General features: G+C 38.5%; 1 protein-coding gene across 1 annotated transcript; it reads right to left on the reverse strand.

The window, feature by feature from the left end:
• Nucleotides 1-3,867: 3,867 nt before the first annotated feature.
• On the reverse strand, nt 3,868-15,203 carry mafk (v-maf avian musculoaponeurotic fibrosarcoma oncogene homolog K). Its single transcript, XM_074697002.1, has 3 exons — nt 15,077-15,203; nt 5,305-5,383; nt 3,868-5,225 (listed from the first exon to the last, which is right to left on the reverse strand). The coding sequence occupies exons 2-3, from the start codon at nt 5,347-5,349 to the stop codon at nt 4,788-4,790; spliced, it is 483 nt and encodes a 160-aa protein (XP_074553103.1). The 5' UTR covers nt 5,350-5,383; nt 15,077-15,203; the 3' UTR covers nt 3,868-4,787.
• Between the last annotated feature and the right edge of the window lie 64 nt (nt 15,204-15,267).

The following is a 15,267-nucleotide window of genomic DNA, read 5'->3' on the forward strand; positions in this document are numbered from 1 at the left end:
AGTACTTTGTTCACCTGGAGAGAGGTTTGTCTTTATGGCACCGTACAGAAATATATTCTCTAACATGTCGTTATTATAAGGTATGATCAAAATACAGTAATAAGTGCTGAAATCAAACAGCATTCTGTTTGGAGGCTTTACCACTAGGGGTCGTTGTAACGCTCATCAGAAAACGTTTTTGTCGTGACGTTTAAAAAATTACTTCTGTAAACATTTAACATGTATCTTTATTTTCAGCTTTAAAACAAAGAGGTCTGGATGGAAAGTTTTTTTAGCAGCTTAGAAATTATTTCTGGCAAGTTTGAAAAGCTTTACAGACGTCATAAAAAAAGGTTTAAGGTTTGTCAGGTTTTTTTTTTTTTATATCAGAACAACTGACGAAACCTGTTAAAGCTCCAAAATATGAGAATGTTTTTCATCGTCAATGAAATATCATTTATTCATCAGATGAATTAAGGCTTTGCTGGGATCTCAAGTTCTGAACTCAAAGTGTGAGTTAGCCCTTAGCATTTTGTTAGTTCTTCCTGTTTGTTGTGGCTTTGCTTTATTTAAATCAAGGGTCTGCAACTCGTGGCTCTGTGACACTCATAAAGTGGCTCCTTTTAGCTTAAAAAAGATATTATTGAAATAATGTTTTTTTCTTACATAGAATATTGGTAATTAAAAACATTGACACTAAAAATCATTGGTTAACCTTTTGTTAAACTAAATATGCATCAACTCCTAAAATTTGGCAAATTTGTGAAATTTCAGAATTTTTTCAATTTTTTGCAAATCTATTTAATTGGATTTTTTTGGTAAAATTTGGGACATTTTAAAAAAAGATATTTTTCCAATTTTTGATATTTCATTTTTGCCACTTTCAAAATATTTTTATAATTAGCAAATTTATTTATTTCTAATTTTTTGAATAAAATTTTAGGCATTTTAAAAAATATATTTTCCCAATTTTTGATATTTCATTTTTGCAAATTTCAAAATATTTTGATCATTTTTTAGATTTTTGAAAATGGCAAATTTTTCTGAACTTTTGATTTTTTTTTTTTGCAAATGTATAAAATTTAATCTTTAAAAAACATTTGCCAATTTTGAAATTTCTTTTTTTTTTCACTTTTTGCAAATGTATAAAATTATTATTTTTTTAACATTTGCAAATTTTGTAAAAAAAAAAAAAAAAAAAAAAATCAAAATTTTTAATTTTAAATTTCCAAAATTTTTGCAAATTTTTCAAGTTGTTGCAGATATGTTAAAAATTAAAAAAGAAAAAAAAAACTAAGACATCACATGTACATTGTCATAAATCTAAAAAGGTTCTTGTTTACATAATTATTCTGTTCTAGATTTTAAATAATTTATAGACACTTAAACGTCTTTATTGTTAAAATAAAGTAGATTTTGTTGCTCTGGATTAACTCTAATCCAGGTGTGCTGAGGCTAAATGGCTCCTATGAAAGTAAAGGTTGCAGACCCCTGATCTAAACAGATTTTTTCCTCGTAGATGAAATCAGTCTGATTCACTTTTCTAACCATGTGAATCTGATGCCACGCTCGTTTTAAACAGCTGCATCTGGACGGCGACAGATAAAAAGCTGCACCCTGTTCGTAACACTAGTCTTAGACTGTCCAATGTGTGCATGGCAGATTATAAAACAGAAGAGGAGCACTCACAGGGTGTGAACACTCCCACAGAGGACTTAAGAGCAGTTTTCTCATCGTATATGTAAATACAACTTTCTCAGGAAAAGGTCAGCATCCACATGATCAGACTCCAAAGGATGATTACATAATCACACCACTCCCAGGATAGCAAAAGACATAAATATAGAAAAATATGTAATATATATATTTATATATTGTATATGTATATAAAACTAAGTATCAGAAAGAAAACAAAGGTTGTTGAACATAGAAACCAATGAGAATACAAAACAAGAGTAAGAACACAGCAATGCCCCTGCTTCGAATCACAGCAGGATGTACAGCAGCAAGGTTCCCCGTACTGTTCTTTGCAGCTTTGGAACAGGGGAAAACAGTCATGTCCTCTTAGCCAAGAGAAAATCCTGACATGAGCAATCTCTAATGACTTCACTCCAAAGAAGGAATGGATCCTCTGAATGAATGGCTTGATTTCAAGTGAAATGAATCGTTAAATACATTAAAACAGACGACAGAAGGAAGGCGCCGACTGCGTTTGGACGCCGCTGTCGTTTAGAGATGGGCATCAGGAGTTCTCTTGCAGAAGAGTGTGTCAAAAGCAAAGTTTGGTAGCTACTGTTTGAGAGTTAGCAACACCAGCAGCAGCACTTTCAGTGACCCAGCAGTAGGAATGATTTCTATTTGGACGGAGTTATTCATGTAAAGTGACGGCGAGGCAGTGGGAGCTTTAACGTGTCAGTAATCTGTAATATACAGGAAGTAAGATGGATTGCATTTCACTTCTAAGGACCTCTCTCATTATCACTAAATCCAATATGGATTACCTACCAAAGAGGGGCACTTAAAACCTGATCAGTGCTGCAGCAGAAAGCATCCTCAGTCACACCGGGCTGGATCCTGCTCTCTGTGGTCTCACCACATTTCATCTACGCGCAGTTCAGCCTCTGGAGCTCAGAGATGCTCGTTTAGTTAGTTTGGATCATTTATTTCCACATGTAGGAATCTCCTGCCCTGTGTTTCTCTTTTATACTGTATCTGAACAGTCATCTACTAAGTGCTATTCAATGATAGACCCAAGGCAACGTCGGATCTTCTGGATCCAAACGAATCAGCAACGAATTAAAAAGACAGTTTCATCTAAGAAACAGGCGCTCACCTCGAGCATCTTATAACTGAAGATACAACGGAAAGTTCACATCAATTTCAGCCCCGGTGTAAAAATATATTTATATATATCTCAGCTACAGTTACAGAAAATGACAAAAGGATGAGGGGACGACCTGCAGGGACATTTAAAGGCACACGTGGCCATCTTTAAACAAAACTATCAAAGGATCTAATCGACTATACAAACAGAGGTTAGTTTCCTCTGACGTCACGCTTTTGGATGATGTCATCGTGTTGTAGTGCTGTGTTGACAATCTTCACTGCAAAAAATCTGAGATCTTATTTCTTATTTTCAGTTAAAGTCTAAAAAAATGTGTAATTTCAAGCTTTGGAGCATTATGTATTTTTTCTTTAATTTTTGCATTTTTTTTTCTTTTTGCAAAATATAAAATTTGCATAAAAATATTTTAGTTTTTGCAAATTTTATACATTTATTTTTTTATTTTATTCTTTTTATTTTAAATTCCAAAATTCAATTTTTGGCAAATTTATGATGTTTTTTTTTTCAAAGGTTTAAAATAAAAAAGAGACATTATAAATTTGCCCAAAATGAATTTTTAAATAAAAAAAATAAAAAAATTCAATGTATAAAATTGGCAAAAACAAATTTGCAAAAATTAAAGAAACAATACATGATGCTCCGAAACAGCAGGTTGCAGACCCTTGTGCCAGTTGAACAAGAAAAATTTGCTTTAAACTAGTGAAAAATGTGAAAGTTGTGCCAATTTTTTCAAATTTCAAAATTGTTTATCAAGTAAAACAAAACAATTTTCACTTAAAATAAGAAAAACATTTTTTTTTTTTGCAGTGTAATGGAGGCAAAGGGGCAATATTTCAAATTAAAACAAACATTTTATAACAAACTACAATTTAACACCTGTTAATGTGAACATTTATGCACTTTAAGATCCCGTACTTTTAAAAATCTGATTTGAATTCAACTTTAAAGTCTAAACTGAGTCTACACTGCAAAAACTGAAACCTAATTGAGCTTTTTTTTTCATTTTAAGTAAAAAATGTTTTTTTTAAACTTGATATAAGCCTTTTTTTAACACATCAGTCAAGAAAAATGTCTTGTTTCAAGTTATTCATAGACAAAAATGAGGTCTGAATTGAATGAAACAAGTTTTCTCTTGATTAGATTTCACTTTTTACAGTGAAGCTGAGACTTTTTTGGAAGCTGCCATTAAAAAAAGATTATTTTGAAGTGAACTTGTTTTTAAGTGTGGTGTGAATGTCAAACACAACATTAAAACATCAGACAGCCTGAGCGTGAAGTCAGAGGAAAACGTCTGCAGGTGAATATTCTGCAGTTTAACAAAGGCGTGTGGGGAAGTCGAACTTTAAGTGCACAGATTATAATCCCCTGGCGTATTTTTGGCACAGCTGACCCGATAGAAACCTGAATAACCAGGAATACCGAGTACAGCCTTTGGGGGTTGGTCAGAAACCAAACTGCATCATGGAGAGCTCTCTGATTGATCAACAGAATCACTTTGTGTTCGACCAGGAGATGATCGACTCAGATCATTCCCAGATCTTCTTAAGGCGACGGCTTCAAAGGCTCGACGTAAAAACTTTTCATTTGGCTTTAGGATCAGATATCAAACCATCTCAGGCTGGAAGCTCCCGTGCATCAAGTGTTGGAGCTGTCCTCAGTACGGTGTTAAACACGTCTCAGACCACAGAGTGTTGGTCAGAGTGGGGGGGTCACAGAGGCCTGAGGCCTGCCGGTGCTGGGGGGGCGGGGTTTGCACAGTGCACAGACGGTGTAGGCTGTGTAAGAGAGACACACGCAGAGGGAGACAGAGGTGAACGCAGCGTCACGTCACGGAGAGCTCGTCGGCCCATCCCATCCTTCAGTCTAACCGCTGAGCGTCCTCTCAGCGCAGGATGAGTGGACTCAAGCTGGGTCGGAACCAGAAAGGACCAGGCAGGAGGAGAGGAGCCCAGTCCTGTCGGGACTAGGACGGGGCCGAGAAGGGCGCCGGGCTGGAGTTGTTGTGGTTGGCCGACTTGACGATGGTGATGACGCTGGTGGTGGCCACTTTGCCGGGCGAGAGGGGCCCGCGGGTCACAGTCCGGGCGAAGCACTGCAGGGCCTCGTACTTGGCTCTCAGGGCGTCCAGCTCCAGCCTCATGCTGGCGTTCTCCCGGGCCAGCTTGTCCACCTCGTGCTGCAGCTCGATCTTCTGTCTCTCCAGCTCCTCCTTCTGGGTGACGCGCTTGATGCGGCAGCTGGCGGCGTAGCCTCGGTTCTTCAGGGTCCGCCGGCGCTGCTTCAACCGTACAACGTCCTCCTTGGTGAGGCCGCGCAGGTGCTGGTTGAGCTCCCGTACGGACATGGCCACCAGCTCATCGTCGCTGAGCGCCGGGGCATTCTCACCCGCCTCCCTCTTGACCTGCGGGGGAGGGAAGGTGAGTCAGAACAGACGGACACACGGCGGCTGTTTGGGCCTCAGGTAAACTCCTCAGACTCACCTTTAAAGCTTTGCTCGTCTTAAAGTGAGTCGTCATTCCCTGCATGCAGACAACTGGCCAGAAGCTCACAGAAGAGACACTGTGGAGGAAGAAGAGAGGAAACACACGTTAGACTAAAAACTACACATTCATTTATTTCCTCTTTAACAGAGTTTATCACTGAGTTTAAATCTGGAGACACTTTACAAATTCAGGTTTGACAAAAATCTATTTTTTTTGTTGAAGAGGCTATGAGGATGATCTGTTTTGATCAACTGCAGCGCCACCTTTTGGCCTGGAGTCTCACACACTGTGGCGAAGACTTGGCTCCGAACACGGCGTGTGTTTGTTTTGGATATGAACAGAGATCTACTTTTCTTTGTTCAAGACAACTTTTTACCAAATACAACTCCATGAGGTAAGGTATTTATCAACAGTTAGGTACAGCTACGCTTTGAAACATGACAACGAGCTAACTTTGTCAGTTTGTACCGTAGTTTAGTAGCCTTTAACCTGTGTTTTAGCCTTTAGCTCATGTTAAAGCCTTATGCTTGTGTTTTCGTCGTCAGTTCGTATAATAGCCTTTGGCTAATATTTTAGCCTCTAGCCTGTGTCTTAGTCTGTCTGTTAGCCTTTAGCTTGTGTTTTAGGCTTTAGCCTGTGTTTAAGCCTTAAGCTCATGTTTTAGCCTTTAGCTTGTGTTTTGGACTTGAGCTCTCATTTAAGCCTTTAGCTTGGGCTTTAGCCCTTTAGCCTGTGTTTTAGCCTTTAGCATGTGTTTAAGCACTTTAACCTGTGTTTTTGCCTTTAGCTCATGTTGAAGCCTTATGCTTGTGTTTTCGTCTTCAGTTCGTATAATAGCCTTTGGCTAATATTTTAGCCTCTGGCCTCTATCTTAGTCTTTAAACTGTGTTTTAGTCTTTAGCCTGTGTTTAAGCCTTTAGCTCATGTTTTGGCCATTAGCTTGTGTTTTAGCCCTTTAGCCTGTGATTTAGCCTTTAGCTTGTGTTTCAGCCCTAAAGCCTGTGTTATAGCATTTAGCTTGTATATTTAGCCTTTAGCGTGTGCTTCATTCTTTAGCCTGTGTTTTAGCCTTTAGCATATGTTTTAGCATTTGACTTGTGTTTTCGGCTTTTGCCCATGTGTTAGCCTTTAGCCTGTGTTTTAGCCTTTAGTGTATGTTTTAGACTTTAGCTTTTGTTGTAGCCTTTAGCTTGGGCTTTAGCCTTCTAGCCTGTGTCTCCGCCTTAAGCCTGTGTTTTTGCCTTGAGCTTTTATTTCAGTCTTTAATGTGTGTGTTAGCCTTCAGCACATGTTTGAGCCTTTAGCATATGTTTTAACCTTTAACTTGTGTTTTAGGCTTTAGCCCGTGTTTTAATCTAAAGTTAGTTTTTTAGCCTTTACTCCATGTTTTCACCTTTAGCCTGTGTTTTAGCCTTTAAGTGCATGACTTTAGCTCTCATTTTAGCCTTTAGCTTGGGTTTAAGCCTTTTGCTTGTGTTTTAGACTTTAGCCTTCATTTAAGCCTTTAGCTGTGGTTTTAGCCCCTTTGACTTTGTTTTAACCTTTAGCTTGTGTTTCAGCCTTTAGCTCTTGTTTTAGCCTATAGCTCATGTTTTAGCCTGTAGCTACTGTTATACTCCTTGGCTCATGTGTTAGCTTTTAGCTTGTGTTATAGCCTTTAGCTCGTGCTCTATCTCTCTCCTGTTTCTCTTTCTTCTGCTCTTCTGTCCTTTTTCTGTCTGACAGTTCGGCTCCAGTGTCCACCATCACTACAAAATTAATCATAGGAATCGATTTTAGCAGAGAAAAACAGACCTCTCTTCTCTCTACTAAACTTTATCAGCTAGCGTGGTGTTGCCATGGAGACTTAGACGTCCAACCTGCTCAGGAGGCCAAGAATTAGCATTGAGGAATAACCTGTAATATTGGTGCTGATAAATTCATGTTAAAGTGTGGATTAGGAGAATGGAAACTCCTCACAGGGACTTTAAGTTTTCCAGCGTCAGAGTAATGGCTGCGTAACATAACCCAAAGAGGAAGTGATGATGCTCTGTTTAATTCTTGTGTCAGTAAACTGCAGCTGCTGAGGCTCTCTCTGGTCCCATGCAGATCCTGGGAACTCCATAATGCTGGCACTCCTTCTCATAAATCCTCTTTAAATACATCACAACAACATTCCAGTGTTGCGTCATGTGTCAATATTTGTGTTTGCATGTTAGGCTCCCTTTCTCCAGCAGAGGGCAGCCTAACACCGTTAACCCGCCTCTCTGGGAGCTCTGTGTTTACTCGCAGAGAAGGAGGGCCTCGACCAATGTAGTTCACTAGACCAGGCGAGATTAGAAACAAGCTGTCTGTCCCTCCCTCTGTTTGTCTTCTCACGTCTTTGCATTAAAGCTCTCCGGCCGTTGGAGAGGAGTCTCTGTGAGCTCATTACACACTGAGCCACATGCCTTCCAGACGGCTGCCATGGCCAAAAAAAGCCCGAGCGCTGAGCTGTGATCCTGTGAGAGGCACACATCCCCCCAAGGCTCCATTTCAGGACCTGCCGTCCAGCCTGACTACGAGCACACTGTTCCATGCTCAGCTGCTGCCATGGAAACGCCCTGCCAATGGGTGTGGGAGTGTGAGTCACATGGTCACCAAAAGGGTAAACAAGTCTCATTCATAACCGCAACACAGCCTATACATAGTACAAATCAGCAGAGCTGCTCATGCCTCCTGTGTCTGTGCTCCTCAGCTCCTCTTTGTTTTTATCCTATCGTCTCAGATTCATCCCTCCTTTAATCTGTGAACAGCCTCACACTCTTCCTCCTCCTCCTCCTCCTCCTCATCAGATGATACAGCAGCGTATCACATCAGCAGAACAGTGGAGCTGAACTTTACGCAGCACTTCATACGCATGTGGAAAATTCCTGGAGATAGAGTGTCACACAGAAATACTTTCCTTTATAGTCACACGAGTATTTTCTGCTGTGAGACAATGTAGTCTATGGATCCAGGGCTCCGTCTGCCGCTTGGATCCCCTTACACTGGGCTTTCCTGAGCAGCTCCATGCCCTTATTTAACTCTGGAGGATATATTTAGCCCACAGTGCTGACACAAATTTCTGCCAACTAAACAATTTAGGTGAGCACGGGACAAGTCAGGGGTCTGCAAGCTTCACTTTCAGAGGAGCCGTTTTATTTAATCTCATCTGGATTAAAGTCATTCAGGAGCCACAAAATCTACTTTATCTTCACAATAAATACAAGAAAGTGTCAACATTCTATACAGTTAAAATCTAGGAGGTAACTACCTAAATAAGAAGTTTTTTTAATGTATGTATTTATGGAACTGTACATGAGATGTCAAAAATGTTAAAATTACCAAAACTTTTCAAAACTAAATAAATCACATAAATTTCTATGATTTTGGAATTTGAAAAAATTGCAAATAGTAAAAAAATATACATATAATAATAATTTTATAAATCTGCAAAAATGTCACTCTTTCATTTTTAAAAAAAATGCAAAAATTGAAAAAAATACTATTTCATAAGTTGGCCAAAAAAATGAAATTTTAAATAAAAGAAAAATATACATATTTCCAAATAATAATCTAGGAAACAACTATCTAAATGGGCAGTTATTGAATTTATGAAACTGTACAAGATGTCAAAAAGTTTTGAAATTACCAAAAATTTTGCAAAAAAAAAGGAAAAATATTGCAAGCATTTTTAAAAATTGTAAAAATTTGCAAAAAGTTACAATAAATGAATAAATTCCAAACAGCTGCGTAAATTTCACCCTTACTTTATAAAAAAATGCAAAAATTAAAAAAAAAGTGAGATTTCATTAATTGGCCAAACAATTGGAATTTGAAAAAAAAAAAAAAAAAAAAAACGGAAAATATAAGATTTAAGTAATAATAATAATAATAATAATAATAATAATAATAATAATAATAATAATAATAATAATAATAATAATAATATTTTGCCACAAAATTTGAAAAAAAAGGAAATTTGCAAAAAATTATTAAAACTTAAAAATTAAAAAAATTATGTAATAAAAAAAAATAAATTGCCATTTTTTTTTTAAAATGGAAATTTATTAAATTATTTTTTTTTTAAAGAATACTTGTATTTTATATCTTATATTGATAATATAACCTAACTTATCATTTTTGGTTGTTTGTTAATGTCTGGCTTTATTTCAATCATGTATATTAAACCGGCACAGTGTCAGTTAAATGAATCCATCCACACAGAATTAAAATCTGTCTTTTCTTCCAGATTAGTCTTTTTGTAGATGTAGTTATCTTCCCAGGGCTGTAAAACTTGAGGTCAGCCACAGGTGCATGGAAAGTTGGTGGGCTGTTGATGTTGTAGGAGGTGAAGTAGAGCGGTGGCAGGCTTTATTGACAGATGGGATGAAGATTTAGTTCAACTAAATGTTAATGAATGATTTTATTCAGTGTCAATAACTCAGGGTGGAGCGTCTCTTTTTGGGAGGTTTATCATATTTTCCCATGTCCCAGCTTTAATGCTAATGCGGGGCTTCAGAGCTGCTGACTGAGGAGGAATAGTGCATGAAACAGTCAACATGAAAACATCTCAGCTTCTCTTTGTAGGAGGTGGTTAAAACTCAACATCCCTCGTCTGCAGAATGTTCTCTGGGGTTGTTTTCCAGCAGTAAATGGTCCTCGCAGAGAGCTGGAACACAAACAGCCCAACCCACAGCCACATTAACTCATGTTTAGAGATCTTGGGAACATCTGCACTGTCTGATCTTCTTTATTTATTTTGCAAAGAATTGCATAATTCAGATTACGCAACTATCAAATAAAAAATGAGACTAAAAAAAACAGCATTCCTCGACAGCACGTTGGCTAAAAACACCCCAATTTAAGTGGGATTGCGTCAGAGGGGGTCCCTGGGTATATTCCTTTTAAAGATCATGGAAAAGTGGTGTGGGGCCTCCCTTCGACATACAAGAGGCCTCCGAGCTGGAGCTAAGAGGCCAGGTTGTTTCCCTCAAATTCTTGAGGCATGTGCTTATGTTTTTGCAACCCACAGAAGGACATGCTTTCCCTCATCAAGACGGCAGAGGCTGCAGGAAGGAAGAGCAGCTTTAATCACTGACAGATACAGAAATCCCATCTTTACCTTAAAGACGTCAAGTTCAGCTCCCAACAAATCAAGATAACAGCACATACTTCTCCCCAGCGCTGAGGCAGAGTCTGGGAAAATACCTCAGAGAGAAGCCGCAGATGGCGCGCTTCAGAACAAAACCACATTCCTGAGTGAACACACATGTGCAAACCCTCACAGGTCACAGGCACAAAGCAGCAGACCTTCACTGCAGCCTGAGTATGTCCTGCCATGCACTTTAGCTGTGGGGGTGGGGTTCAGACTCTCCTGCTCGTTTAGAAAAAAAGACGGCTTCAAAATTCACAAAATGTCTGGAATTCAGAAACGTCTCACATCTTTTTACTTGCCCAAACAAATCAGAGGCAGCCTGTGAGCACATGTGGGAGTCAGGAGTCCATTACGCTCCACAGTGTGAGACGTAAACAAACAGGCGCTGTTTTACTCCAGCAGCGCTTTAAAACATGAAGCTATGTTTTATTCCTGAGGATGACACTCTGATGACTAACAGCTCAGTTACTTATTTAAGATAAAACTCTCAGGAGGAGTGACGTCGGAGTTTCTCCTCAGCTGAACGTCATTTCCAAAACATGGAGACATATTTCAGAGTTTAACTTTAGCCAACGTCTCAGTTCATGTGAAAAACGTCATGTTTTCCAGGAAACCAGTCCTCTTTGTTCTTTGTGAGTACACACGGCCTGGAGAGTGCACTCACCCGTCTCTGGACTATTTTTAAAACTGTCTAAAACAGAGAGCTGAGCAGACTCGACTGGAAAAAAAAAAACGGAAAAAGTTTTGTCTTATTTTAAGTAGAAAATGTCTTTTTAGACTTAATATAAGCCACAAGCCTGGGCAGTCCAGAAAAATGTCTTATTTCAGGTTATTTAAAGACAAAATGAGGTCTGAATTGCTGTAAAAAGTGAAAAATAAATCTGCCTATAAATTGGAGAAAAGTTTTTTGTATTGAGAAATTATTCTACTTTGAAGCAAATTTTTGACCAAAATTGTTCATCTTCCATTGGCACAAGGGTCTGCAACCTGCAGCTTTGGAGCAACGTATATTTTTCTTCGATTTGGATTATTTTTATTTTTTTATTTTTTTATTTTTTTGCAAAGTAAAAAATTTGGACTAAAAGAATTTTTGTTTTTTCAAGTTTTGTAAATTTATTTATTTATTTTTTTTTAATTTGAAGATTAATTTTTTTGGCAAATTTATGATGTTTCTTTCTTTAATTTTCTAAATGATTAAAAAAATAAATAAATAAATGTGAAAGTTGTGCCAATTTTTTAAATTTAAAAATTGTTTAAAATTTTTGAAAATTTATAATATTTCTTTCTTTAATCTTGTAAATGATTTGAAACATTTTAAAAAAATGTGAAAGTTATGCAAATTTTTTAGATTTAAAAATTATTTGAAATTTTTGCAAATTTATTTTTATTTTTTTCTAACTTTTAGCAATTTTTTTGAATTCTCAAGTTGTTTGACTTTTTTTCTATTGTTTTCAAACTTTCTGAAATGTTTGCATTTTTTATTTTATTATTAAATTAACAAACTATTGAATTATTAAATTACTTTATTATCTATTTATTTATATTTATTTATTTATATATTTAGTTATTTATTTATCAAATTTTTTGTTATTCAGTATTGTTCAGATTTTAAATATGTTCGGAATTTTACACTTTTTTGTCTTTATTGTGAGGATAAAGTAGATTTTGTGGCTCTTGAATGACTTTAATCAAGCTCAGCTGAAGTAAAACAGCTCCTAAGAAAGCAAAGGTTGCAGACTCCTGCGTTGTCAGATTTTTTTTTACTTGTTACAGCAATTCAAATCTCAATTTTGTCTTTAACTAACTTTAAACAAGATATTTTTCTGGACTGATCAGGTGAATGTGGCTCATATTGAGCATAATAAGTCATTTTTACTTAAAATAAGACAAAAACACTTGATAAGGTTTCAGTTTTTCCAGTGTTCTCTGTGTGGGCGTGTGGTTTGTAGTTTTAAGGAATGATGTGTGTATTAAGATGAAGTCAGTTGAACAAATCACTGTTTCCCTGATGTCACATGTTTATGTGTTTTAGGTCAGACAGGCATCTGGTCAAGTTCAAGGCTCCCCTTCAGCTGCAGCAGGTCACAGTGAGGCCCAGCTTTCTCCTTTTATAAACAGCAAATCAAAGAGCCGAGGAGCTGGCTCACGCTGCAGTGATGGATGCAGACCCACTTCACCACCACTCTTTGTTTTCCCCTCGTTAAGTTTGAACTCTGAAGCAGGTAAAGCCGACAGCCGGATCCCTTCCTCCTGCATTTTTCTCAGGGAGGAGGAGAGATTTCTCCACAGTCTGCTGCGCCGGGCGCTCTGCTCTTTCTCCAGCGCAGCACATTTGGTGGGATATTATGTGGAGGAAATGGAGAGCATAGCTGAGCGGTGAGTCATGCTGTTTACTGGTAAAAGCGACAACCAGCGGCAGGGAATCACACCCTCCCAATCTGACGTTTCCTGGAAAATCCCGTTGTTTCATGGGGAGGAAGGAAAGAACACAGAACCTTGGAAATGGTTGGCATGACCACCAGAAGTTTTCTTTTTTTAGGCGGAAAGGGAGGAGAGCTCGCCTGATACCTCAGCAGAGATTTTTCCTCAACCAGGGAAGCTGGGATTTTAAGAAATGTCAAGAATGCAGAAGGAGAAAAAAGAGGTGTCCCACTTCTTTCTGCCTGTCACTGCAGCAACACATCATTAATTCTGTATATCCAACACAAACATGACAGCATCAAATCTCTAATTTCCCAACAAGTGGATGGAAAATAGATGTCACAAAATGCTGAATGTGTTCCCTCATGATGCTGCAACCTGTCACACTGGAATCAGGAAGTTTGCCAAGAGAAATGATCTGACATTGAACCAGGAAGTGGCCAGGAATTCCCAAAAACACAACCCCTCAGAATAAATAAATATGTGAACCTGACACCGGCCCCCTCCTCAGAGCACGATGAGGTGAAAGCAGCTGCTTTCTGCGGCATGAAAAGACAGGATGCTGATCTCTGTGGGTGGCAGACGGAGCTCTGTGTAACTGTCAGGAAGTCACTTTTGGATGGAGGCAGCACAGGCGTGTTCACACGTTGCTCTGTTATTGCCTGTGTGCTCTGTGTTTGGCATGTTCAGCTGTGGAGAAAAATCACACGCTCCCTAAGTCAATAAGCAAAAAAACTTGACATCTATTTTTCCAGGAAGCGGAGCAGAAACACACAGCACCAAACGTGTTCCCTGTGAGTCATCACATCACCGACCACAGCTATTTTACTTTCACAATACTCCACCGCAGGAACGCTTTGCATTCTGCTTTCAGACAGGGAGAAATGTCTGCTGACAAACCAACAACATCCTTTTTAGAAAAGGGGGATTTCTCCTGATGTGCTCTGTCACTGTCACGGACAGATGAGTCAGCTGATAACTCCTTCTCCAAGCAGAGGAGCCATCATCATCATCATTATTATCATCATCACTTCTGTGATTAAACCACATGGTCGCCTCATGACAGAGAAGTGCACCCACTCCCACTGAGAGCAGCAAGCACAGAGCACATGAACCACAAAGAGGAACAAATGACACAAAAACTGCCCACTCCAGAGATCAGGGTTCAGATTTTAAATAGACAGAAAAAGGCTAAAATGTAAACACTCTAAAAACAATCTCTTGATCTGTTTCCAGCAGTGATGATCTCTAAGGTGAGGTTCCCCCTAGTGATGTATTGTGTTATAGAGTCTTACTCTGCCCCTCCTGCTGTTTGCTGTCTGTTTATTTCCTCTGAACAGACCAGTCAGCCCTGGTGGTCCAGCTCCACATCGTGCCCTTTGTCCCACATGTCTAAAATGCAGACCACGTGTTGTTTCCAAAGGCAGAAGTAGGCTGGCATTTGTGTTATATCAGCTTTTACCAAAATAAGCTAGAGGGAGTGGACGAATTACATGACTTTTAGAAAAAAAAATGGCGATTAATCAGTTTAAACTCACGAGTTTCGCTTCTTTCCCCCTGAAAAAATGTGTTTCTATAAATAAACAGGCGAATTACGCAAATCAGAATATGCGCGCTGCCTTATGACACAGTTTGGGTTGTGTGATAAGGCCTTACTAACTAATGAGGATGTGTTGTAACAGCAGTTTTTAGCATTTGGAGCATAACGTTAATATAAAAAACCGTAAAATTAATCGATTAATCGAGTTGAGGGTTGTTTTTTGTTGATTTTTTTAAGGCTTTTATTTTATTTTATATTAAAAAAAAATATTTTCCTTTTTTTTTTTTTTTTTTTTTTTACAAAAAAAGACTAAGAAAATTCGATGACGTCACATGTTTCAAACAAGTGGAGTTTTTTTTTTAATTTAATTTTTTAAATAATTTTTCGTCATTTTTTGCTGCGCGTCTTGTGTTCAGCTCTCGGACATTTTGCGGGACACTGTGTTGTGTTACTCCAGCACAACACGTGTCCACGCAGCAGAAACAAATCCTCAAACTTTCTCAAGCGGGATCAAAAAACTCATCGGAACCTGAGGAGCGCGTGGCAGTGTGCGTCCCCCAGCGCGCGCTGACAGCCACCGCGACACCTCCAGCTCTTTACAGGGAGGAATGTTCACACATCTCCTCAAGTATTGATAAAAAGCAGCTCACCTCTGTGAACGCGGGTCTCTGTGGTCCAGGACACTCAAAAAGCAGTGGAGTGGGTTTTCCGTTGAAGCCACGCAGATCCCCGACACGCTCCGTGTAAAGCGTCCAGCAGACGCGCACCGTGGATCCTCCTTCACTGAATTAACACAAAACAACAACAATGAACAACATTCCACGCTCTGCTTCCGCAAGCA

The sequence above is a fragment of the Halichoeres trimaculatus genome, unplaced genomic scaffold, assembly GCF_033239565.1.
Source record: "Halichoeres trimaculatus isolate MK-OKI-2021-1 unplaced genomic scaffold, fHalTri1.1 fHalTri1_scaffold_20, whole genome shotgun sequence".
NCBI lineage: Eukaryota > Metazoa > Chordata > Actinopteri > Labriformes > Labridae > Halichoeres > Halichoeres trimaculatus.